General features: G+C 50.9%; 1 protein-coding gene across 3 annotated transcripts in view; it reads right to left on the reverse strand.

The window, feature by feature from the left end:
- Positions 1–26,532, reverse strand: part of RIPOR3 (RIPOR family member 3) — a 70,234-nt gene that overhangs the window by 36,604 nt on the left and 7,098 nt on the right. Inside the window, exon 1 of one of the 3 annotated variants that reach the window (XM_060285087.2) lies at positions 20,542–20,622. The exons of the other annotated variants lie outside the window; for them this stretch is intronic. Coding sequence (XP_060141070.1) covers positions 20,542–20,547 — 6 coding nt within the window. The 5' untranslated portion in view covers positions 20,548–20,622. Of the gene's footprint in view, positions 1–20,541; positions 20,623–26,532 lie in introns of those variants that run through there. 3 annotated transcript variants of the gene reach the window in all.

Consider the following 26,532-nt stretch of genomic DNA (forward strand, 5'->3'; position numbering starts at 1 on the left):
TGTGTGTAACAGAAGCTTCAAATATTTACGTGTCTGGATCTCTGAACATTCCTTCTATGCTTTAGAGTTTAGAACCTGCTTTTTCCACCTCTAAAATTGTTTCAGATCTGTGGACCACTGAAGTCTAGTTCCCTGGGTGAGAATTTTGTCTTGCTGGCAGCCGGGCTGTAAGACCCTCAAGGGCATCGCTCTCCTCCTCCTTGGTCAAGAGACTTCACTCTGCACCGTGCTTCTCAGAAACACCCGGAATCTGTCCCCTCTTTCCACCCCTACCCCAGGACCAAGCCCCATCACCTCTCGGGTCTCCACTGGTCTCCCCGCCTCCACTTGCCCTGAAAACTGGAGTGAGCTTTTAAAAATGTCCATCTGTTTCTTACACCCCACCCCAGATTCGGGGCTTCTGGGAGCTCTTAATATTAAAATCTCACCCCCGCACCACACCCACAAGGTCCAGAAGGAGGTGGTGCCTAAGGACGGAACCCAGACAGGGACGACGGAGTGCTCCCTGCCCACTGCCCAGGAAGGCAAGAGCCCCCTTCTCACCCCTCAAACATTAATCACAACCAGGTCTTGTCATGGTAAAGGCAGGGCCAGGGGGTTGGGGGACGAGGGGCTGGGGGGTGGGAGGGATTGCAAAGCGTTTACATAATCCATCCTATTTCCACCCTCACTCCATTTACAACTGAAGTACCCAGACCCTGAACCCTGATGAAGATCTGTAGCCCAGCAGTGCTGAGTCAACCTCCTGGTATGCCAGAGGCTCTGCAGCCAGCAGGCCCTGGGACTCCTGCACAGGCATGTGGGCCAGTGGAGTGGGACTGTTTGCTAATAGAGGCTGTTAGCACGAGAAATGGTCAAGGGGTCAACAAGAGATGAGCCATCTGGTTGTCCCAAGGTAAACAATTTACAAGAGAAAAGTCAGGCCAGCTTGCCGTTCTGGTTTTTCTTTCGACAGTGCGGACGTGCAGTGTCCTTTTCCCCTTGGTGCCGATGGGAAAGACAGAGGCTGTCCCAGGCACCCTGGCCTCAGCTCCAGTGCCTCCCAGGAGGGGCAAAAAGGCAGGAAAAGTCGGATTTTTTTTCCACACCTTTTCTTGCCCCATTCTCAGGACTGAGTGATTTCACACCAACTGGTTAATCCACATTGTAAGGAGGGTAGGTTTCATCCCAAAGAAACGACTTATTTTCTAGCACCCAAAGCCTTGAACTTAGAGAATCTTCAGCCTGAAATTTATTTCCTTTGGAAGAAGACCCCTACTGGTCTCCCCAGGGATTGCAGCCCTGCTCTACCAACCGCTACAAATGCCCACCCGAAAGTGAGAGAGGATCTCCGTTCTTTCCATTCAGAGTGAAGCCAGTGGATTCCCAAGCATGCGGAATACACATGTGGCTTAATAGCCTGAAATAAACAGGTTGTGCTGAAATTATAATTCTGGAGTTTCCAAAAGTGTTGCAAAACATTCCAGGCAGACACTGGAGTTAGTATACTACAAGCTGTTTATCAATTAATTCCTTCTTTGCCAAACATTCTTACTCGGGTCTATGGGGAGATGATTTTGGTGGGAGTGAATCTCTGATTTTGTAATGAAAATCACCAGGGAAAAAGGCTTGCTTTACAGAGGCTCATGTTACAGAAAATGTGGCTGTAACAGGTAGTTCCCATAAGAACATAGCTAGTACTAACTTTTGAGCTCATGTAATAAAGAAAAGTGACATCTGGGGACTAGGATTTGGGGTCTCTGCACTAACCTGTGAGATACAGAGCCACACATTCACATGCAGGATGATGAGTACAAGTCTTGGGGTCAAAAATCTTGTTCAAGTCCAGCCTTTGCCTCCTTCTAACTATGTGACTTGGATAAGTCACAAACTCTGAGCCCCAGTTTTCTCATCTACAAAATAGAAACCATTGAAATTAGTTACCTTACTTTATAGTTTCCAGGATGTGGGGTTTTCTTCTCCTTGTTAAAAGGAAAAACCAAACCATAATTTATGGCCTTTCCTACAGCTTTGTGCTGCTAAGGTTAGAGACCTGAGGTAGTGTCTTAGTTTTCTGTGGCTGCCATAACAAAGTACCATTTAAACAACAGAAACGTATCGTCTCACAGTTCTGGAGGTTAGAAGTCCAAAGTCAAGGTGTCGGCAGGACCACGTTCCCTCTAAAGCCTCTAGGAAAGAGTCCTTCCCTCTCCTTCCCTGGTGGCGCAGTGGTCAAGAATCCACCTGCCAATGCAGGGGACACGGGTTCGAGCCGCGGTCTGGGAAGATCCCACATGCCGCGGAGCAAGTAAGCCTGTGCGCCACAACTACTGAGCCCGCGCTCTAGAGCCCGCGAGCCACAACTACTGAGCCCGTGGGCCACAACTACTGAAGCCCGCGAGCCTAGAGTCCATGCTCCCCAACAAAGAGAAGCCACTGCAATGAGAAGCCAGTGCACCGCAACTAGAGGAAGCCCGTGTGCAGTAACGAAGACCCAACACAGCCCAAAATAAATAAATTAAATAAATAAATATATTAAAAATAAGAGTCCTTCCTTGCCTCTTCCAGCTTCTGGTGGTGGCCCTTAATCCCTGGCCTTCCTCGGCTTTTGGCTGCGTCGCTCCAATCTCTGCCTCGAGGGCCACATGGCCTTGTGCGCGTTCTGTCTTCACGAGGCATTTCTCTCTAGTTACAAAGACACCATCATTGGATCAAGGCCCACCCAGAAGACCTCCTCTAAACTTGATTACATCCGCAAAGACCCTATTTCCGCACAAGATCACCTTCGCAGGCACAAGGGGGTAGGAATTCAGCATATCTTTTGCAGGGGGACAAAATCCAACCCACAGCAGGTCGAAAACACTTTGTTTAGCCCGGCAGCTTAATGAGCTTTGGGATGTGCCAAGGGGGGCTCCAGGCATTGGTGGGGTGGGGGAAGAGATGCTGGACTGTTACGTGTAAGAAGGCACTGACATGTGCGTGTTGATGATTGACAGCTGGAGACAGGGAAGGCTATGGGGGAGGGGAGGGGAGAGCAGCACATGGGACATTTTCCAGGCAATGGGATTTTAGGATGGTGATTCCAGACTTTACTTACAAGTGTGCTACCCCTGGGTTCCCATTACCCCAAATTCTATGGGCTTTCTTCCCGACAGCACCCTGTTTGCCTTTTTCTAGCCCACTGCCTTCAGTCTGCTGGGACTGGCCCAGAGCCCCACCATCCCCTCACTACGGAGAGGACAGGAACCTCGCCAGGCTAAGCAGACACAGCCTCCCTGGGAAGGGAAACTGGAGTCGAAGGACAGGAGACAGAACATGCTGGATTTCGTTCATTCTGGCTTCAGTGAGTCCCTGACTGCAGGGTCTATCATGAGACCGTCTTGGGTTCCTGAGCCCCTGGTTCAGGCCATTTCCAGTCCTGTTTTTCTGGATCCATTCGGTGACCCCCCACTCCCCATGACCTTCCAGGAGACCCCCTCAGCTTAAATTAGCCAGATTCCTTTGCACTGGCTCACCACAGACCTCCCCAAAGGCCGCTCTCCCAGCAGCCTTGTGTCAGCAAAACTTTAGGAAAAATGAAAGAATTGGAGCAGCATCCAGCATGGAATAAAAGGGAAGAAGACAATTTTTTGTCTTTTTTTTTTTTCACATACCAAAAACCAGATATTTAATCAGGTAAACAAAACTATTCTAAATATACTTTTATTTTTGATAAATATTGATTTATAATAATCCTAAGCATTTTTTTAATCTTAAAAAATAACATCCAAAAAAAAATAAAAAAAAAATTAATAACATCCAAAAACTTCAAATGAACTATATTTTAGGATCAGCTTGTTTTTATCCTGAAGGTTGGTTTTTAACCACCTTTGCATCCAGGGGTCCATTATCAGAACACAGCATAGGGCTCTGTCCCTTAAGCATGTCCACATCACTGACTGACAGACCTACTTCCAGCCAAACAGGCTCTTTCCCCCACTCTCAGCGTGGCTGTTGCCTGCCCCAGGCCTGTGAAACTCCCTAAGACTGTCTTTTCCTCTGGGAGGGTCAGACTCACCTATGATTAGTGATACTTCAAAATGATGGTGTCAAAAGGAAAAACAGAAGTGGCTTTTAATTCTTGAGCTGTTAATACTGCTCAGGAAAATGCTTTCTGAGGGAAATGAACACAGCTTTGCGTATTTTGTTCTCCTAAAAATAATAGTGAACAGAATTGTGCTCTTGGTAATCTTATGCAGATTTGAGTTTGCGCCTTGAATTCTTTCCAGTGAATCCAATCACCTTAGGCCTGCAATTTTCTATAGATCTGACAAGCAGATATTCCAATCTCCCAAACTCCTTGGTTTACAATAGTTCTACCTACCCCGTAAAGCCCTACTGGCCTTCTAACAATGATGACTGTTAATTGTCCCTCATCCTCCTCGAGCTGCAAAGCTGGCTCTTTCCTTTTTAAAATTGCATCCAGCATTTTAGGAGAAGAATGAAATATTTTTAAAAATTAACATATATCAGCACAAAGCTATCTAGCAATGTTAAGACCCTCGAGAATCCTTGGGGATAGTGTGTGGGGGGCAGGGATTTCCCACTGGGGTCTTGGGCTCTGGTTAATATTAAGGGGAGAGGTACCCCACAAGAAGCCTGGCAGATGTAGGCACCCAGGGGCTGCCGCTCAGGGCACCCACGTGAGTCCTGTGCCTGGCGCATGGAGACGAGGAGCAGCGGTGAGCACCGCTTGACACGTGGCCCTCTGGACAGCGTGGACCCCTCTCTTTCAGCCACAGAACGGCAGCCTCAGCCAGACGCCCTCCCTGGTCATGGGGTTCTTCCTGCACACATGCTGTTTTGATTCTGTGCCCCTCAGTCTTTACTCGTTTTCCTGCCTGATGAGGTGAGCTTCACCCAGCCCAGCAGCAATTCCTGTAAACGCTGGAGCTTCTATGACCCAACGCGGTGAGTTTGCAGGGAAGCGCTCCCCGAGGCCTGGGCTGGCTGGAAAGAGATGCTTCGCCCTTTCCAAGAACGGTAATGAGGTCTGAGGGTTCTGATGGCAGGCAGGGGTGCTGTGGGCTCCAAGAGCCCTGGGCTGGCTTAGGGTCAGAAGATTTGGGCTCCAGCCCCGGACACGCTAACAAGGTGTCTGTCTGTCTCCTGGGTAAAACGGGGATGATGCTCATACCTCACGGCATAGCTGTTGGGCTCCAACTGGATTACAGATGTAGAGTAAGTCTGGAAACCATGATGCTCTGAGCAAGTGAAAGGAAGTATCACCATTCCTGTGGCCATTACTATTATTATTATTAGAACCTAAGATCTTCCGTGGCCGGCAGAATATTACGATGACCCCCAGGACCTTTGACCTTGCATGAAATCCTCTCCCCTTTGAGTGTGGATGGAACCCGTGAATATCAGGAGATATGACTCCTGTGAGTAGGTCACCTTTTATGGCAAAAGGGAGATTATCCTGCCCAGGCCTGACCTACTCAGGAGACCCCTGAAACAGGACCGGCTCTTCCAGGCAGAAGAGGTTTAAAGCATGGGAGGGACTCAGTGTGAGAGAGTCTCCATTGCTGGCTTTGAAGATGGGAGGGGACCACGTGGCCAGGAAATCGGAAGCATCTAGAAGCTGAAAGTGGCCCCGGCTGACAGCAAGTAAGGAAGCAGGACTTCAGTCCTACAACCACGTGAGACTGAATGATGCCAACAAGAGTGATCTTGCAAGTGGATTTGTCTCCACACCCTCCACACAAGAACTCCGTCTACCCAGTATCTTAGACACCAACTTCGGTCCTCCAGAGCTGGGAGCTCATAAATGCGGTTGCACCGAGCTGCTGAGTTTCTGGCAACTTGTTACATAGCAATAGAAAACCAATCCGCCCCCTGTGAGGAAGGCCTTAAAGTGGAAGGCTCCTACACCATCTCCCTCCCAGTGTGGCCTGGACAGTAGAGACGAGGTTGGAGACCTGACTGTCCTACTTGCTGGCTGTGTGGGGGTGGCTGCAAGACCTCCCTCACAGCCCAGAACTTCAGTTTGCTCATCTGTGAAATGGAGATGGAAATTAAATGCATGTAAAGCATCAGAGTACGTCATAAGGGCACATAGTAAATGCTTAAGAAACACGAATATTGTACATGATAATGATTAGAAATCATCTGGTGGCTGACAGCTAACAACAGTGGGCCTGTGGTCGTCAGAGCTCTGCCCCACGCTAGGGTCACAGGAATGAGCCCCAACCCGTGTCCTGGGAGTCAGGACCTGAAAGTCACAACTTTGGAAACAGTGGGTGGTATGTGCCCAGCGTTCTTGGCGGGGTGAAGCCCAGGCCTCGAGCTCTGAGCCCCCCTCGGAGTCTGGTGCAGGCCTGGGAGTGCTTCGCTCCTCAAGACCCCCTTTGCTCTGGCTTCCCTGAGGAGGAATTCTGCTGCCTCACTCCGTCCCCCTCCATCTCAGTGAAGCCCAAGGCCAGGGCCTGTTCTCATGAGGAAGAAGCTCGCCCTGGACCCAGGAGGAGAGGTGGGTCCAGTCTCCGAGTTCTGTTCCCAGCACTTGCCCTTACCAGCCCCATCACACCCCAAATTCTCCAAGCTCCAAACCCTGGGGCCCCTCTCTGACTGCCCTTCTCATTCCCTCCTGTCCTCAGAGCAGCTGCTGAAGCCCCCGCACCCCAGCCCCAATTAATCCTCCCGCCTCTGTTCCCACTGACCCCAGTTCCAGCCACAGGAGGCCAGAGTAAGTTTCCAATTAAACGCAACTTGGCTGCTGGGGTTGCCAGTCCACAATGAGATACCACTTCACACCCACTAGGATGGCCGTAATCAAAGAGATGGACAGTAACAAGTGTTGGTGAAGATGTGGAGAAACTGGAGCCCTCGGGCACCGCTAGTGGGCACGCAGGACAGTGCGGCCGATTAGGAAGATAGTTTGACAGTTCCCCCAAAAGGTGAAACACAGAGTTTCCATATGACCCAGCAATCCCACTCCCAGATATATTCGCAAAGGAATGAAAACACATGTCCACACAAAACCTGTACACAAGTGTTCTTAGCAGCATTATTCCTAAGAGCCAAGAAGTGAAAACCCCCCAAATGTTCATCAGCTGTTGAAGAATAAGCAAAATGTATGAGGGTTCACTCGTCCAATGGGATAGTTTTCACCACATGAAGGAATGAAGTACCGATATATGTTACAACATGGATGAATCTAGAAAACATGATGCTGAGTGAAAGAAGCCAGACACAGAAGCCACATATTATATGATTCCACTTACACAAAGTGTCCAGACCAGGCAAATCCATAGAGACAAAAGCTGGATTCGTGGTTGCTGGGGGCTGGGAGCCGAGGAGAGTGGGCGTGGCTGCGCAGCGGCGCGGGGTTTCTTTTGGGGGCGTTGAAACTGTTCTGGAATCGGATGGTGGCAGTAGCTGCACAACTTTGGGAAAAGGCTGAAAACCACTGAACTGTACACTTTAAAAGGGTGTGTTTTATGGTCTATGAATTAGATCTGAATTTTTTAAAACAGGTTTAAATAAAAGTGCTGACAGCAGCTTGCTGAGTGCCTGACCCTGCACAGGTGATGTGTCCTGAGCCCGCAACTCCCCGTCTGTGGAACGGGACTGACCACAGTGCTGCCTTGTGGGTGCGCCGAGATCACATAAGAAAACGCAGGAAAGCAGCGCCCGAAGAACGGAACTTGTGTGAGGAGGAGTCTCAAGACTAGTATAAAGCTGGGGTGGCCTCCCAAAGGTCTGCTTCCCCCAGCAGCTCTGCTCCCTTATATACTGGCTGCCTGGCTGACTCTCCTCATCTTTCCACCCCCGCTTCCTGGCTTCCCTTGTCCCTCTGCCTGGAATGCCCAGCTTGTCCTCCCTCAGCAGGTCCAGACCTGCCCCTGCCTTCAAGCGTGCCCCCGGCAGCTCCCCCTCTGACCAGCTCTCCCTGACCCATCAGAGCCTTAGGGAATGCCGTCCCCTTCCAGAGGCCCTTAAAGGGAGGTGCTGATCACAGGCTGAGTCACACTGAGAGCTTTCATCTCCTGAGCCAGGCTCTGGGCAACTCGAGGAGAAGGGTCACGTCTGATTTTTTTTTTTTTTTTTTTGGCCACACCGCGAGGCAGGTGGGATCTTAGTTCTCCGACCAGGGATCGAACCCGTGCCCCCTGCATTGGAAGCATGGCGTCTTAACCACTGGTCTGCCAGGGATGTCCCACGTCTGATTTAAGTGTGTCCCAAATTTCATTCATTATCACCTTTACAATTTCCCCCATATTTGAGTGCCACCTGTATTATAAGTTCCTTAATACTTTTTAAAATCAGCTCACTTTTCAGGGCTTCCCTGGTGGCGCAGTGGTTAAGAATCTGCCTGCCAATGCAGAGAACATGGGTTTGAGCCCTTGTGCGGGAAGATCCCACATGCTGAGGAGCAACTAAGCACATGTGCCACAACTACTGAGCCTGCGCTCTAGAGCCCATGAGCCACAACTACTGAGCCCTCGTGCCATACCTACTGAAGCCCGCGTGCCTAGAGCCCGTGCTCCGCAGCAAGAGAATCCACCGCAATGAGAAGCCCGCGCACCGCAATAAAGGGTAGGCCCCGGCTCGCCGCAACTAGAGAAAGCCCACGTGCGGCAACAAAGACCCAATACAGCCAAAAATAAATAAAATTTTAAAAAATAAATAAAATCAGCTCACTTTTCAAACATAGATGAAATTAGAAATATGCTTCTCATAACTGTAAATGAAGAGCCAGTGTCATTCCCCATCAATAGTAATATAAACAGTAACTGCAAAATATTCACACTGAACACAAAGCCAAGTTCAAGGGCCAGTAGGCATGCTTGCCTGCTAAGCCTCTGTGCTTCCAAGGGGGAGATTAGTGGGTCTCTGGGAGGCATCAAAGACATATTAGCAAGTAGAGACTTTCTCGGCGTAATCGGGACTGAAAGATACTTGAAACGGGACTTGCACGTGATCCGTGAGTCACTGTTATTTAATTTCTGTGCCTCCTGGATCATCTTCCCTCATCTCCCACAAATTGTGGCTTAACACCTCCTTTCCTGGCCCCTCATCTAAGTGGGATCACCTCTGCCCCCCTTTCCCCATCCCGGCTTTACTTTTCTCTTTAGCATTTAATACCATCCGCTATTCTATATGCTACATTTTCCTTGTCTGTCTGTCACCCCAGCTAGAATGCAAGCTCTAAGAGGCAGTTTCCTGCTAATGGCCCAGCATCCTCAGAAGGTGCCTGGCACCTAGGAGGCTTCAGTAAATATCTGCTGGTTGAATGATGGACGGATGGTTGGATGAATCTTGTACGTCCAGCAACTTTGTATCTTACACTAACTTTGTATCAAATCTTACACGTAGGAGATGGCCCAATAAACAATTGTTGAGTGAGCAAGTGAATTAATGAATCCATCCATCAATACATTTTTGCCTGGACAGTGAAGCTGTCAGTTTTTAAGATAGCCCAGACTTTTTCATGTGTATATGTTTCCAAAGTCCCTGATTCTAAATTCTTCCTGCAGATTTTCTCCAGGACTAAAGGAATGGAGCCTTTGCCAAGAAAAGTGTTTGAATTCTCAGGCCTCCAGTTTAGATTAAATGTGATGGTTTACCAGGAAAAGAAAGTTGGGGACCCCAAGAAGTTATGGGGGGCTCGAGGAGTGGGGAGAGCATTCCCCAGGGCCAAACCCCTCCTTGCCCCCTTGCCCAGCACCCTGGCACGCTGCCGAGCCGGAGAAGCCCGGCAGACGCTCAGGCACACTGCAGTTACTAAGTGATCCTAAGTACATCAAGATGGGTGCATTGACGCGAGCCACTCGGAGAAGATCTGGAATGAATTGGAGGGTTGTTAAGATCGCCAACTTAAGCCTCTTCTCACAGGAAAACTATTTATTTCACTGAGCTCTGCTTTTTGGAAAGCTGCGCGTGTAAGTCTACATCGATCTAGCAGAGTTTTGGCTACTGCTGGTTTTTGTCTCTTCTGTCGTGTGTGTGTGTGTGTGTGTGTGTGTGTGTATGTGTCCACGATTATTAAGCAATCAGCCAGAAGACACAGCCAGGACACTCTGCTCTACTTTCACCAGAAAAAAAAATGGACACAAACTGAGTTCTTGCCTTGCAAGGGGCAATTGCCTCTCTCCTTCCCTTTCTATCTGATATGCTCTCCCCACACCCCACTCCGGTTTGCGGGAAAAAAGTACAGACGAGCATGAGGAAGAAAGTAAAACTAGCTCACTCCTACTCTTCCAAGGAGCATGATTATCTTTTCGTGCACCGTGTTCTTTCCATTCCTTTTCTACTCTTCAGAGCCGAGGGGCCTGGGTTGGAATCCCAGCTCTGCCTCTTGCTGACTGTGTGACCCTGAGAGTCACGTCACCACTTGGAACCTCTGTGTTCTCATCTGTAAAATGGAGTAATCATAGCACCCACCTCTTTGGCTTGCGGGGAGGAGTAAACAAGAAAGTATGTAAAGAACTTAGCAGAGTTTCCAGCACATAGTAAATGCTCAATAAATGGTACCTATCCTTACAGGATCCATATATACAATATTTATACCTTCTTTTTCATGAAAGAGTATAGCATGTACATCTTCTCATTTCACTATTCTCATCAGCATTTTTAATGACTACAAAATAGTTCATTGCAGGACTACACCAGCAATATTTTTTTTCACTATTCTCTACGAACAGAAATAGAGGATGCTTCCACAATATCACAAAGATTGCTGTGACAAACTTCTCCAGTGTCAAATCTTGGTCTGCAATTGAAGTTCTTTGGGATGAATTCTCAGAAGTGTAATTATTGGGTCAAATGGTATGCACACTTCTGAGAACCTCAATATATCAGATTTAGCCCTGCAAGTTGTCTCCAGAAAGATTTCCTACGGATGTGTATGACACAATCCATCTCACCCTGTCCCAGCTGCACTGAGGATTATTACCTTTTAGTTGTTGCTAATTTGACAAGCAAAAATGTCACCTCCTTCTTTAATTTGCATTTCTAAACATTTTGCCCACTATTTTTCTAATACTGATTTTATCAGCTACAAGATGTTGAATGCTTACTATATGCCACACATGGGCTAAGGGCTCTCCATAAAATATCAATATCTTAATCAAACTCTGGATAAGAAGTGGAAGCTGGGCTTGAACAGATATTTGTACACCTGTGTTCATAGTAGCATTTATTCACAATCACCAGAAGGTGGAAGCAAGCCAAGTGTCCATTGACAGATGAATGGATAAACAAAAATGTGGCCTATCCGTATAATAGAATATTCTCCAGCTTTAAAAAGGAAAGAAATTCTGACACATGCTACACAATGGATGACCCTTGAAGACATTATGCTGAGTGAAATAAACCAGTCACAAAAGGACAAGTATTGTCCGATTCCACCTACATGAGGTTCCTAAAGTAATCAGATTCATAGAGACAGAAATTAAAATGGTGGCTACCATGGGCTGGTGCAGGGGGAAGGAGAAGTTATTGATTAATGGGTAGAGGGTTTCAGTTGGGGAAGATGAAACAATTCTGAAGATGAATGGTGGTGATGATTGAACACAACAGTGTGAATGTATGTGATCCCACAGAACAATACACTTAAAAATGATCAAAGTGGGGCTTCCCTGGTGGCGCAGTGGTTTGAGAGTCCGCCTGCCGATGCAGGGGACACGGGTTCGTGCCCCGGTCCGGGAAGATTCCACATGCTGCAGAGCGGCTGGGCCCGTGAGCCATGGCTGCTGAGCCTGCGCGTCCAGAGCCCGTGCTCCGCAACGGGAGAGGCCACAACACTGAGAGGCCCGCGTACCCCCCCCAAAAAAAAAAATCAAAATGGTAAATTTTGTGTTATATATATTTTACCACGCAAAAATATCTTTCTTTTTTTTAAAATAAATTTATTTATTTATGGCTCTGTTGGGTCTTTGTTGCTGCGTGCGGGCTTTCTCTAGTTGCAGCGAGCAGGGGCTACTCTTCGTTGCGGTGTGTGGGCTTCTCATTGTCGTGGCTTCCCTTGTTGCGGAGCACGGGCCCTAGGCTCGCGGGCTTCAGTAGTTGTGGCACGTGGGCTCAGTAGTTGTGGCTCACAGGCTCTAGAGCGCAGGCTCAGTAGTTGTGGCGCATGGGCTTAGCTGCTCCGCGGCATGTGGGATCTTCCCGAACCAGGGCTTGAACCCGTGTCCCCTGCGTTGGCAGGCAGATTCTTAACCACTGCGCCACCAGGGAAGTCCCACACAAAAATATCTTAATCAATTTTTGTAACATCTTGTGAGGTAGATGCTATTATTACCCTCCCCCCTTCTTTAAGAGATGATGAAACTAAGGATCAGGTGATGAAACACGTTCCCAGAGTCACACAGCTTATGAAGTAGTAAAGACAGGCTTTCGATGCCAGGTCGTGCCCTTAAAGACTATGTTATCATACAAGAATTCTGTAGACACATAATCAGAGGGAAAAATTCAACCAAACTCAAGGTAGCAGGTGGAGTTAGCAGGCACCCAGTGCCAGATGGAGCTGTTGGCCCTCAGGGTGCAGAGTTCAGTTCTAAATTTATTCTCTGACCTTCTTGTGGGTTCTAAATTTGGCCAAACAAGTTCTTCCAGCCTAATCGATGACGTGAGTACATTGTTTTGAAGATCAAACCTTTTTCCTGGTATGAAAGTATAAAATAATGCAGGGTTTGTTTGAAGAAGCAGCCCAGTTGCCTGTCAACAGCCAACCGAGGATAATCCTGGGCTTGCTGACGGTGGACACACGTGGTGACTGACAGATTTCTCAGGAACAGTGATTAACACTATTTCCTGAACCAAGTCTGAAATTCTCCTCCTGAACGAACCAGAAACAGAGCCTCAAGAAAAAGCTTGGGAAAAAAATTCTAACCAGAAGCGATCTTAAAGTATTCCTAAAATTACTAATTAAGAACAAAAGAGGACTCCAGATCATCTTCAGGCCAGAGTCTTCAGAGACTCATGGGACTCAGCGTGTGGGTCCCCACTTCTCTGGGAAGGTGTCAGGGTGGTTGACCCCTTCTCAGACATCTTGCCTCCACTGGGTTGGAACAACCATGTGACCTTCGTGGTCTGGCCACTGATGACTGAATAAGTATTGGAAACTGGACCCAGGAGAGACCATCCACTCACTGGCCAGAAACATATAACTTCTGGTGCTTGGCCTGAAAGGATGAGCCTGGACATCTGATTCCCTCCCTCAGTAATACAAATGAAGAGACATGGAAGGACATGTTGGTGCAGATACCTGAGCTGAAAGGTCATGGATATTTGGAGTTGGAATGGCCATTCCGGGAGCACGCACACACAGATGTGTGTGGAAGAGGGACAGGTGTGTGGCAGTCTGGATCCCCGTGACAATGTTGAGTGGCTGGATCAAGCTTCACCTAAAACCTATGCTACCACTGGACTTTTCCATACATGACCCAACAAATCTTTCTTCAAATTAGTTTTATTAGATTTTCTGGAGTTTGGTGTTTGCTTTGTTTTGTATAATCAAAAGGAAAATCTCTGTAACCGTCCAAGTCATCCCCTTCTTACCTAGAATAGTTACAGTAGATTTATTATCCAGAGAACCCGAACACACCATGCCGAAGAAGGCAGAAGCCCTTTGAGACAGTTAAGATTCAAAGCTGTGTCCCTGAATGTCCCTAATGACAAGCTCCCCTCTTCTGGTCTGTAGCACTTGGAGGAGGGGCAAGGAGGCGAGGAGGGTTTTGCTGCAGGAACACGCTGTCCTCACGACGACCCCTTCTCAGCTTCAGAACTGCTGTTATCACAATCTCTCTGAAGGTCCTGGACAAAGGGTGAAGCCCGGAACTCCTGAAGCTGAAGGGCAGGTCGGGGGCCTGGGAGAGAAGGGGGAGAAATATGTCTTCCGTTTCCCCTGGCCCCCGCAGAATAGCTGTTGTCCACAGCGAGTTTAGCTGACAACGGGGACAAATAGTAGTCACTCAGCAGACAGGGCCCCAGCGCTCAGGGCGCTCCTGGGGCTGAACCCAGTCTCATCGAGGCAGAGCGGCTCGGCGGTCAGTGGTAGTTCTGGGATGCGAATCTGCATCCAGGGCTCCAGGTGTGGCACCCTTTCCAAAACGCTGCAGCGAAGCGCTGCCGACTTCGGGCCTTTGGCTGTGGCCACATCTGCCCTCGCATTTCCCTTCCAGCTGGTTCCACAATCAGCAGCCCCTCCAGAGGCTCCAAGGAGCTGACCGCTGATGCGAAAAGGATTAGCTGCAAACTGGACTCTCCCTCCAGCCTCTGCCAGACCCACCGGAGGTGTGGGTGTGTGCAGCCTACCTGGGAGCCTCTGCTTTTGTCATCAGTCAGGCTGCCTTGATTAGGGCCAGACCCCGCTGAGGACGGGGAAAGCCAAAACGTATTAAAAGTAAATTTCCAAAGGAAATAAAGAAGCAATAATAATTGGCCACATCTGTGAAATCGGGTGCTTTTTAAGTGCCGGGTCCCAGGCCTGGGTTTGAGCTCAGGTGGTGGCCATCATAGGCGCTGCCGTCATCACTGCCGTCCCCGCCACCCCACCCCGGGGGATCTGTTGTAGGTGGCGAGGCACAGCACCCTCAGGTGTTTCTCCATCCGGGCCCCCCCAGCACCCTCTTTTGGGTGCTCCATCACTGCCCTGCCACGGTTTGGTTCCTATTATTTCCCATGGGCCCCCAGGGGCGTTGGCTCAACTGGGACCCCGATGGAGATTCAAGTCCTGGCCCCCACTGCTCATGGCCGTGCAACTTGGGGGAAGTCAGTTCTCCTTCCTGAGCCTCAGTTTTCTCACCTGTACAATGGGGGGCTTGTTCTAGATCCGAAGTTTTCAAACCGACTGCACCTTTCTGTGGGCCACAAGCTTAATGTCACGACTGGCATTTAGTTACATTACTCAGCCTCCCCGGTGACGTTTCCCCAAGGGCACACCTGTGCTTTCTGGGAACGAGCGCGTGCTTCTCTGAGCCCACCAGCACCCTGCACACTGCTGCTGGGGGCAACGGGCCTAATGGCTCTCCAGCGGCTCACACATTCCGTTCTGCTCCTCTTCACCACATCTGCCAGTCCAGGGCGTGTGGCTCGGTCAGAACCAGGGTCAGGCAGGCCTGACCAGGAGCCCGGCTCTGCCCTCACTCAAGGGTGGCCATGGGCAGGGTGGCCACAGGCAGCGCGGCTCCCTCTCTCTAAGCCTCTGGTTCAGTGTCTGTTCATAAGGAAAATCTCCACTGCCTCCTCCAGGTTGTCATGTGAATTTGAGTTAAGATAATGCAGGCAAAGCTCTTAGCTTAGTGAGAGGCACACGGCGAGCCCAATGTCAGTCCACACAAATTACTGACTAGGTTCATATCCCATACATCACTGTAGGCTCCTTGAGGTCAGGACCTGCCTTCCGTACCTCCCTACGGCCCAATAATCAGCTGGTTGTTTGACACGTATTTTCTTGCTGCGATTGGGTGAGGCTGAGCTGGGAGAATAATAGCTATGTCAGGACTTACTCTCCACCTTCTGGCTTCTTAGCCATTTCTCCTTCCCTCTAAGACAACCCTGATCCCGTCCCCAGGAGGGAATAATTTCAGCATCACCTCCCGTTGAGAACGCGTGTCTAGTAGAGCACGTTCCCGGGTTTTATTATACGTAAGGCAGGGCACCAAAAGCCCGTTGAGATCTCTGTGGATGGACAAGTGGTTTGACTGGTGGGCTCCCCACCGATCGTCCTGCCCACCGAGCTGCACTCAGCTCCAGGGGATAATCTCAGCAAGAGCTGGGTCAGTGGCCGAGCTTTCTGGCTTTCCTCTGACCTCAAGTCTATTTCTTTACCACGTGCCGCAGCTGTCTGCAGTGGAAATCTCCACTGAGGGACAGACCTCCTCTCAGTGCTCAATCAGGCAGAATCCCACAGGAAAGGAGGCTGGCCAGAGTCAGGAGGGTTCGGTCCCTGAGTTCCTGCATGACGCTGGGCAAATCACAACTCTCAGAGCTTTGGTTTCCTTTTCTCCATCCGCTTAGGAGAGAAACTGCAAATCATCTCGGCTCCTGCTCTAACACCAGCTGGTGGACACGGGTTGCTTCCAAAGCGATATTGAGACAGAGTCTGAGGCTCACTGGGAAAGGGTGCTGTGATCCATTAGCAATGTCTGTAATCCATTAGCAATGTCTGCCAGGAATGGAAGGAGGGAAGAATAGTGTTTTGGTGGCACGCATACTGGCCTCCCCAACCCAGATGCTTTATAAGGTTCCTCAGAGCTGAGAGCAGTTCGGATTCTTAAGATCTCGTTGGATCAGACAGAACTTAAGGAGATCTCTCTGTTGATCTGACTTTGCTTCTAAAAGCACCACAGGTTTCTCAGGACGAATGATCCCTTCCGACTTCTCAGTGCACACCACTGAGGCTCATTCAGACCACCACATCCTTGCAGCCACCGTGACGGGTTCAGGCAAGGAAATCTCCTGCAGTCCAGGTCACTGGAAATCAGCGCTAAGATCCCCCACCCCTACCACCCCACCGGATCCAGCCATACCTGAAGCTACACCCAATCCTAGACTTTTAAATTATGTAAGCCAATACATTCTCTTTTTGGCTTGAGCCAGTATGAATTGGGGTTTTGTCACATGTCACTCAAAGAATCTTAATGTACAGATTCTTCTTTTTTCCCAGGCAGACCCCAGAATGGGGACCAAAGTGGGTTTAGCTAATACGACAGTGGGAACAGTTCGGGGGTTGTTTTTTTTTTTTTTTTCTCTTTGATCCAGTCAAGACAAGAGGCCTAGAATGCAGACACAGGACACCAATTTCTTCAGATGGAGGTGACTAGAAGACCCTTCCTGAGGGGTTTCTGTGATAAGAGGACATCCACTTTGGATAAGCAGAGTCAAAAAGGAGGCAAATTGTCTGGAATATATCCTTTTATTCCCCCCCCCCCAAAGTTTTCAGGACTGCTGTCTCCTTAGCTTCCTGGGACACTGAGTCTAGCTTGGTTGAATTTATTTTAAAACATCGGCATAAATCACACATACCCTTGGGAGGGAACGTTAACCATCAACCAGCAGTTAATGTCCCTTCACCCCCTTCTCCTCCAGTTAAATGGACTGGAATCTCCACCCCATCTCCAGAGGGCCCTTCCCTGCCTTGTCCTAGAACATTTCAAAATTGGGTTTCTGCTTTAAGTTCTTGACATATCCTCCCTGCAGCTCGGCTCACTGGCCTGGCTCCCTCAGGCATTTCTGGAGTCCAGCTCTTGAAGTTTTTTCCTGGGGCAAATTCTTTTCTCCCCCACCCCGCCCCCTATGCAGAGACCTGACGGGCACAGTAGCGGTGGGAGGATAGCAAAGGCTTCGGAGCCAGACAGACCTGGGGACAAATCCTAGCATGCCACATTCTCACTGTGTCATCACGGACAAGTTGCTTAACCTCTCTGAGTCTCAGTTTTCCTTTCTGTAAAATGGGGATAATAACACTACTCACTGTGTCTGTCTCTGAGAATTCGATGTTATAATGCTTGCCCAATGGCTGACATAGTAAATGGCAGAGTATTAGTATTTATATCATTCTCATTTAGATCGGCTTAGGTGGGGGCAGGAAGGAAGGAGGATGGAGAAGAGAGAAAGAGGAAAGTGTTTGGGAGCCCTCAGACTTCCACATCATTCTACCCTGGGTGGTCCTGACCTGCTCTCCCCGGCCGCCCTAGTTTCAGCATCCCAGGTCACCCCCTGGAGAACTGTCGGCTCTACCCTTTCAGAGGTGACAGACTGACCTCTTTGCTCCCAGGTAGGGAGACTGAGGCTGGGCCTCTGCCAGGTCATAGGGTCTGTTGACAGAACTGAAGCTGTGACACGGTGGCTCTGACCACCCGGTCTCTGGTGCTTTGTCACAGCCGCCCTGAATGGGCTCAGACAGTCATTACACACCCGCATTGCTGTGTGTTTCTCCTTCAGCGCGTTTATCACAACTGTGACTGATTGTGTGATCATTTCCGTAACAGGTAATCATTCGAAAAATATTACTGCGCTTTAGTCTCTGCCTTTGTGGGGAAACAGCCCTTCCCCTCCTGGTCTTCAGATATCCACCTGCCCGGTGAAGATGTAGATTTGTACAGAGGAGTAAAGAGCAGGACCATGGCTAGACTCAGTTCCTCATAATCTAAATAGATTTTGCCACGAGACAGTAGCCTTAAAAGCCTCCACTGTGAGAAAACATTTTTTTTAAGTCCCTTAGCTCCCAATGAGCATAGCAATTTCCCAAATCACTGAGAGAGTAGAGAAGGTCTCCCTTCACCTGTGACCCCGGGCTTGCTAACTATGGCCAAAGGAGAGTACATAGAGGAAGCAAGGACACCTCTGCTCCTCTCAGCTTCAGCCCAGAGAGGACAGGAGATGGAGGAGACCAATGGTGAAAAGCATGGACTTAAGCGCCCCTGGGTCCACATCCCAGCTCTGCCACTTACTAGCTCTGTGACCATGGGCAAGTCATTTCACTTCTCTGTGCCTCAGTCTCCTCATCTGTAAAATGGGACTAAGAGTACTTCCGCACAGAGTTGTTGTATTAAATGCCTCTCACTGTTGTGGCCTCTCCCGTTGCGGAGCACAGGCTCCGGATGCGCAGGCTCAGCGGCCATGGCTCACGGGCCCAGCCGCTCCGCGGCATGTGGGATCTTCCCGGACCAGGGCACGAACCTATGTCCCCTGCATCGGCAGGCGGACTCTCAACCACTGCGCCACCAGGGAAGCCCTGTTGGTGTTTTTATACAAGCAGGGTCAGCTCCAAAGGCAGGGGTTTGTGCTGATCCTCTGGAGGCTCAAGGAATAAGCTGCACTGACACCACCACCCACCAGCTAGGGATGGGGAACCCGGAGATGCAGCAGGTTGAAGAGAAAGAAGCCCCGTGGTCCACTTTCTCTGGCTACACGGGGTCCCCCCATAGCCAGGATGGGACTCAACACGTCCCTACTCAAGTGGGGGACATGCTGTTGGGGGAGGGGCTGAGTGACCGCAGCAGAGGCAGGCGGTGGACTGCCTGGGCAGGGGGCCAGATGAAGTGGTGATGGGAAGTCTGAGCCAAGGTAAAGACAAGCCAGCCAGGCAGGGCTCAAAGCCCAGAGCATGAGTTCTTCCAGCCGCCAGCTTTAGCCACAGATGCCAGAAAGGCAAGCAGTGATCCAGGCATCAGACGTGGCTGGAGACCCCGTCTTCTCCCCTCCATGGGGAACCTCGTCATCTGCATCCCTCCCAGACACACAGACTCAGATGGCACTTAGAGAGGGGGCTGAGGGGGAGCAGAAGGGAATCTGAGACTGGGCATTACCTAAAGGCCTGAAGTCCTGGATCAGATTAAATCTACCAGATTAGACTAAATCTAGCATTTTTCCTTGTTGCCCTAGAACTGGGGTTTGTGAGAAATCTCAGATCAGTTACAGGAAATAAAGAGAGCTTTCTCTGCATACACATGTGACAGTGTGAGGAAGTGTGCAGCCACCCAATGTAAGCCCCCAGGATGGACACTCCCGTGGGTAGGAACCACAGCTATCCTGTCCAGCCCTGTGTCTGAAACATAGTACATGCTCAGGAAATGTCCACTGAATGTGTGAATGGTGACTCAGTTACCGGAGCGGTAACAGACAGGTGGCCCATCTCTAGGACTGGGGAAGAAAGAACTCTTTTCTCAGCTTCCTTTGGGGGGCGGAGGGACAGGGGGGCAGGCTTTGGAGTCAGACCCAACTGGGTTCAAACTCTGGCTTGGCCCTGGTGGTGGACAGATTCCAAAGCAGCCCCCAGCCACCCACCCTTGCTGGCAGCCACCCTGTCCTCTTAAGTATGAGTTGGCCCAGTGACTAGCTTCTAATGAATGGATATGGCAAAAGTGATGGGGTGGAGATCATCTCCAAGACGAGGTTATAAAAGACAGTGACACACACACACACACACACACACTTTGACAGAGCAAGCTGACGTGCTGGAGAGGCCCACGTGGCTAGGAACTGAGGGCCTCCCACCAACAGCCATGGAGAAACTGCATCCTGCCTGCACTGCTGAGAGAATTTGGAAATGGATCCTGCCCCAGTTGGACCTTGAGGTGACTGGAGCCCCCTGATCCCTTGATCGCAGCCCATGAGAGGCCCTGAAGCAGAGGATCCAGCCGAGCCAGGCCTGGACCCCTAACCTGCAGAAACTTTGAGATTTTAAACACAGGCTATTTTAAGCCATTACGTTTTGGGATCATGTGTTAACGCAGCTACAGATAATACAGCCCCTCGTTACCTCTGTGCCCGGGAACCGATTACTCAAACTTCATGTGTTCCCTCATCTAAAAATGTGCATAATGATAACTGCTCGTATTATTGCTCCTATAACCTCCTCACCTTATAGCTTCATCGTGAGGACTAAGAACATGGATGAACGAATGAATGGGTGGGACCCCTGGCTGAGCATTGAAAAGATCACAGAATCGGGGAATGAAGCCCACGCGTAGGTTGGAATGAAGCTGTGACGAGCCCTCACTGAGCAGCTGTCACAAGGTCAGCGCCCCACTGTCCCACGGGGAGAGGTCCTCCACCGCAGAGAAGCCTTACCTCCATCCTCACTTTGCCGACCGGGGCCTCCTGGGGTTCCAGAGGACTGTGCTCACAGCTGCCTACCACCGGGGCGCCCAGCATCCCGTGGCCTCCCCCATACCCCGACGCTGGGTTCTGCTGTCCCTTCTTCACGGATTATGTTCCCCACGGGGCTGCTGTTACCCAAAAGCCGGCCAGGCTTGGCGCCGTGGAGATAAACAAGCCGAGAGCCACGGCATCTGAGAGCTCCAGAAACTGGCCTTTGTGGGGAAGCCGCAGCCAGCTGGCACAAGAGTCACGGCCTGGCCGTGGCCCCCGAGCAGGCAGACCTGGCGGTGACGGGACCAAGGGGAAGGGGTCAGGCCTTCGCCTTCACATGGCAACAGATGCCTGACTCCAGATCGGGAGAACAGACTTTCAGGCCAGATGCAGCTCACAGGGCCCGATGACTACGGTGTCTAGCGCTCCCCGCCCCAGGCCTACGTGATCCCCGCCCCTAAGCTGGATCCACCCTGCGGCTCACCCCAGCCCCCCGGCCCCACAGAGACGCGTGTCCGTCCCTTCCTCTCATCCAGGGTTGGAGCCCCCTGAGCAGAGGGCCCCAGGGGCCACATGGCCGTTGCCTGCCCTGCTGTTGCTCCGAAGACGGAAATGTGAGTCAGACCTTTGATGTCCGCAGGCATGGAAACAGGCTGGCGGCCCATGGGCGACTCAGCTGTGGCAGGTAGTGGTTTTGGGGTGACCCCAGCCCTCTTCCTGGGTCCAGCTGATCCCACAGCTTCTTGGATGCCGGGCACATGGGCTGCCCAAGCTGGGTGACGACCACTTCGGTACTGGGCTCCCAATTGCCCCGAGGAAGCAGAAGCCTCCCGCCCAGCGGGCAGCGGGTGAGTTAGGAGCCTGGCCCCGGAGCCACAGCCGGAAGCCGGTGTGCTGCTCCCTCAGCTCTTCTCCATATGCGGCCAGGCCCCCACCGGATCGCCGTCCTGACAACGATGGTTGGCGTTAATAAGAACTTGCTCTATGCCGTTAGCTCAGGACGTCCCCGCAAGCCCCCAAGGGAGGTCTGTTACAATCCCTGTCTTACATTCTGACCATTCTAATCAGAGGGTTAGGTGGGTTAAATCAAACCCAACTCTGAAACATCACGGCCTACTCATCATTCGCCCACACAGGGCTGTCTAAGGGGCTGGACGCAGAGGAATCGGGATTGGAACCCAGGTAGTCTGGCTTTGAGGCAGTGCTCTCTGCCATCTGTCTGTCCAGCCCCTACCTACTCGCCAGGCCCATCAACCGCCCACACAAAGTGCTGCGGGCTGGCTTTGTCCTGCGGGGACCCCTGACCTCCCCAGGGGTCTCTAACCCACTCACTCTCTCCACTCTGACAGAGCAACTATTTCCTGGCCCCAAAGCCCCAGTTGTTGGAAATTACAAGTTTTCTTTCCTGACCCCTAATTGCACACGTCTCCCATTAGCCAAAGCAAGTTCTTTCCACGGCGGCGTGATAAAAAGTGAACTGCGAAGCGTCATCTGGCCGCGCGCTCATTCGTCTCTGTCGGAGCCCCATCCCAGCCCCACCAGGCCCTACTCTCCCCTCGCCGATGCCACCATCAAAGAAACAGCCGCACCAATGCTGCAAGGCCGTGGCCGGGCCCAGCCCGAGAAGTCGGGGCTCGTCGACCTGCCAGAGTGAATCACTTTGCGAGCGTTTAATAGCATTGTCTTGATGATGAATAAATCACACCTTAATGGACCATTTTTCAATTTGTAGCCCCCAGTCAAGATTCCTAAAATGTCCTCAGATGTGAGGGATGACGTGGCACGCCAGCTTCCTACCCGCAGGAGACCCGGGCACCGGCAACTGGAGGCAGAGCACAACCTCAGTTTCCCACGATAAAGACAAGATTCCTCCCCTGTCCCTTTAGAGCCTCTCTTGGGGGGATGTTTCTGGAGAGAGGTGCGGGCCGGGAGCGAGCCTATCTCAGATACTGGGATTCTGGGAAGGAAAGTATGGCAACCCCAAGCTCTCGGGGGGAGACTGGAACGTCTCGAAATCTTGCCAGCTTTGGAGTTAGAAAGAAAAGGGTCTGAAGCCCAGCTCTGCTCTTTGCCAGCTGTGTGACCTAGGGCAAGTCAGTTCACCTCTCTGGGCCTCAGAGATTATCACAGGACCACTTCACACAGCTTCAGAGAGGGCCAAAGGAGAGAAGGAATAAAAGAAGCTCAGAGAAGCGCCCGGCACGCAGTGTGTACTGCTGCGATAGGTGGTGAAGGGAGTGTTAGTAATGGCGAGTATTTATTAGGTGGTGTCGTAAGTTGAATGGTATCCCCCCAAAATTCATGTCTACCCAGAGACTTAGAACGTGACCTTATCTGGAAATAGCCTTTGCAGATGTAATTAGTTATGATGAGGTGGTACTGGATTAGGGTGGCCCTAAATCCAATGACTGGTGTCCTTATAAGAGGAGAGGACACACGGAAGAGGGCCAGGTAAGGACAGTGAACACCTCCTCATTCAGTTGTTCTCTCGTGCGGGGCGGGTCCAACAGCACACTGGGTGCGGACACGGGGCTGCCAGCATCCACGGTGCAGGGAGCCCCCTGACCCTTCAGATACTCTGGAAGAATTCCTAGGGTCATCCCTGGATTTGCCCTCCCTGGATTCTCTACAGTCGCCCTGTAGCCGGGTACAGAGGAGGGGGAGAAACCCAGGCAAAACCACACTTCCGAACCAATCCAGCAGCAAACATTCCTCACCCTGGGTCAGGAGTGTTTGTCTATCGGGAAGCAAGAACAGTTCATCTGAGTTTCTTCACCCTTTGTCCCAAGAGGCAAAAATGTCAGAAATGTGCAAGAGCTCTGGCCACAGAGGGACACTGTATCTCGCCCCTGCGGTCCATTTCCTGCACAGGGCTGAGGGTCAGGGTGAGGGCCACTGCCCTGAGGGTCAGGAGAAGTGGATCGGCCCCTGCTGGGCCGCGGGCTGGCTGTGGGGCGCAGGGTGAGGCTCTCCCATCTCTGGGCCCCAGTTTTCTTATCTGAAAAATGGGGGTGTTGACGCCTGATCCAGCCTTGCATGGAGTTAAGTACCAGCAGATGGCATAACTGCAGGTCAGGTCATATTGGGTGGTTTTCCTCTATTCTCTCTAGGGGGGTCAACAACATGAGAAATGGGGTCTTCCGTCAGTGCCTCCCTCAGACCCGACTTTATAACCAGCGGACTTGGCCCTGTCGGTCAGTGCATTTGATTCACTAAGTACCCACGGCGTGCACGGCACTGTGCGGGTTTCTGGGAGGTTATTTATGACTGTTAACACTGAAGATTAACAATACCAGCAGTAGCCAGCATTTATTGAGCATTTGCTAGATCCAAAGCATTATGTGCTTTGCCTCATTTAATTCTGAAAACAAACCTACTAGATAGGAATCGTCAGAACCCCCATTTCTGAAAGAAGACTCAGTCCAGAGGGAGGACGACTTGCCCAAGCCCACACAGTTAGGTTGGACCCCGTTTATTCTCGATTTCAGACCAGATGCTGCAGCCTGCAAGTACCCACGGCCCAGTGGGCGAGGTGAGCCTGGACCCTCCCATAGATGCGACATTCCTAACCCGAGCTTGTGTTTCTCGTGCCCGACACAGGGTCAAACATTCCACCAATGTTGTATCGCCGAGACCTCCCAAGACCTTCCTGAGGAGTTGTTACCATTATTGTTATTATCCGGTTCATACAGATGAGGACACAGAGGCCCTGGGGGTTACACGGGTGGAGAGCTGAGAAGTCAGGACCAAAATCCGGCCTTCCTGACTCCTCCTGTCCCCGCAAAAGGGAGCCGGACACCATGGTACTAAATCCATGCAGAGACAGCCAAGAGTATTGGAACGGAGATCCCAGGGGTCTTCCTGGAGGAAGAGGATCACAAAAGATGGGCTGAACCTGCACAGATTTCCTCTGTCCAGGCCAGCTCAGGCATTTGCCAGAAACTTGGGGACCAGATGGCCACACTCCTCTGAGGGACTCGGAAGGAATCTGTCCCACCTGGCTCGGGAGGACCTCACCCTGCCCTGCCTCACAGGCCGGTCTGCATGCCAGGCCGGGGCTGGCCCATGGCCCACTCATCTCTCCTCATTCTGCAGGCCCCAGGGAGGAAAGTCCAGAGCCAAGGTTATCGTGGGGTTCACATACCCCAGGGAGGGGTGGATACACGAAGCTAAAGGTCATTCAACGCAGCATGACTTGCAATCACAAAAGATTGGAACTGATGTCATGTCTATCAACAGGGTACTGGGTTAAGACACTTTGGTACAATCACATGACTCACGCGTCAGAGGAGATCCTGAGTCCATAATAAAAACTGACGTTTAGGAAGGACTTTACACGTGGTCAGGGTCTCTTCCAAGTGTATCCACTCATTTGGTCCTTACAGCAATCTCAGGAGGGACCACGACCATCACTTTAAAATGAGGAAAGTGAGCACAGAAAGCTCCAGTCCCTCGTCCACGGCTCGTGGCCATGAACAGCGGAGCTGAGATTTGGTGCGAGCAACAGAGGCTGACTGGGGACCAGCCTGCCACATGCTCTCCCAGCTTCTCTGTCTTGACAAGAGCCCTGGCGCCCTTGGAACCCGGGAAGGAAGAGAGGCACACAGACACCCTTCAGCGCTCCCTGCCCTGTGCCAGCCTGCGGAGCAGGTGCAATTAGAAGAGGCTCGACTGAGGCGTCCTCGTCTGAAGTGGATTCTGATAACTCAGCCGCTGTGGTAGCCAACTTCCCCTCCAGCCAATTACGGCCCGCGGGGCCCACTGATGATTTTTACAGCCTTTCCTGGAGTCATGACAAGGAAAACTAAATGAGCTACAGGACCCCTTTCATCACTAACAGCCGGGTATCACGGTTGGGGGCAGAGGAAGGAAAGAAAAATCACTTTTCTCCCCTACTTTGAGCTAATCAAGAGAACTCGAGCCTGGACGGCCAACATGTTGGTGTTGAGAAAAGCTGTTCTCAAGCAGAACTAATTGGCAACAGAAATGGAATCTTCCCCCCCCCAAAAAAGTATAAACATGCTTTCTCCCTGGGAATTACCCTTCAGAATAGGTATTCCAGACATGTGTGTGCAATGGCCCGAGCATGGCCTGGAGTGGACGTCTCCACTCCTGTTGCCCAGCACCCCTGCCCTTCTCCCAAGAACAGCAGCTAGCTTTGGGACACCTCAGGCCCTGATTCGCTGACACTGGTTTGGATAGAATTGATTCCCCCTCAGCTCCAAGGATAAGCCTTGTCAGTTGCTCATGCCAAGGAGCGTATTCCAGGGATATTTCAGGAATGGGCATACAACCCGACAAGAAACAATATGGCACAAGAAAGGAACACTTTATGAGGCTTCTGGAAAAGAGAGCTCTTGCCACTTTAGAGGTGCAGAGAGGTGAAGTAATTTGCCAAGAGTCACACAGCACAGTGGTAGGGGATCAGGATTTGAACCCAAGTCTGTAGAACTGAAGAGTTTGCAACACTTAACTGCTAAGCTCTACCAAGAGGGGGAATAAACTCCAGAGGAAGCCAGAGAAGCTGGATCCAAACCCAACTCTGTGTGATTCCAGGCAAGTTACTTAACCTCTCTGTTCATCAGTTTCCAGACCTGTAAAGTGGGGCTTATAAGAGCACCTCCACTTGCGGGACCTGAGGGTTGAATGAATTTACAGCAATACATGTAAAGTGTGTGGAAAAGTGCCTGTCTCACGGTGAGGATTTACCCTTACCCCCGTCACACTGTTTCTCACATGTGATGAGAGTCAGACTAAATAAAAGCAGGGGAAGGGGAGGAAGGAGAGGTCGATGCTATCAGGCTCGGTTCCCCTCCGGGAGCAGCCGTACCACAAAGATGTGGCACATCAGGAACCCACAGCCCGCTCAGGCTTGGGTATTCTGACCTGGAGAGACAGAGTCAACGGCAGCTGGGCCTGTCTGTGTGGTGGTGGTCGAGATCCAGGGGAAATTCCACTCATTCAAGCGGC

This window comes from Globicephala melas, chromosome 15, assembly GCF_963455315.2.
Source record: "Globicephala melas chromosome 15, mGloMel1.2, whole genome shotgun sequence".
Taxonomy (NCBI): Eukaryota; Metazoa; Chordata; class Mammalia; order Artiodactyla; family Delphinidae; genus Globicephala; species Globicephala melas.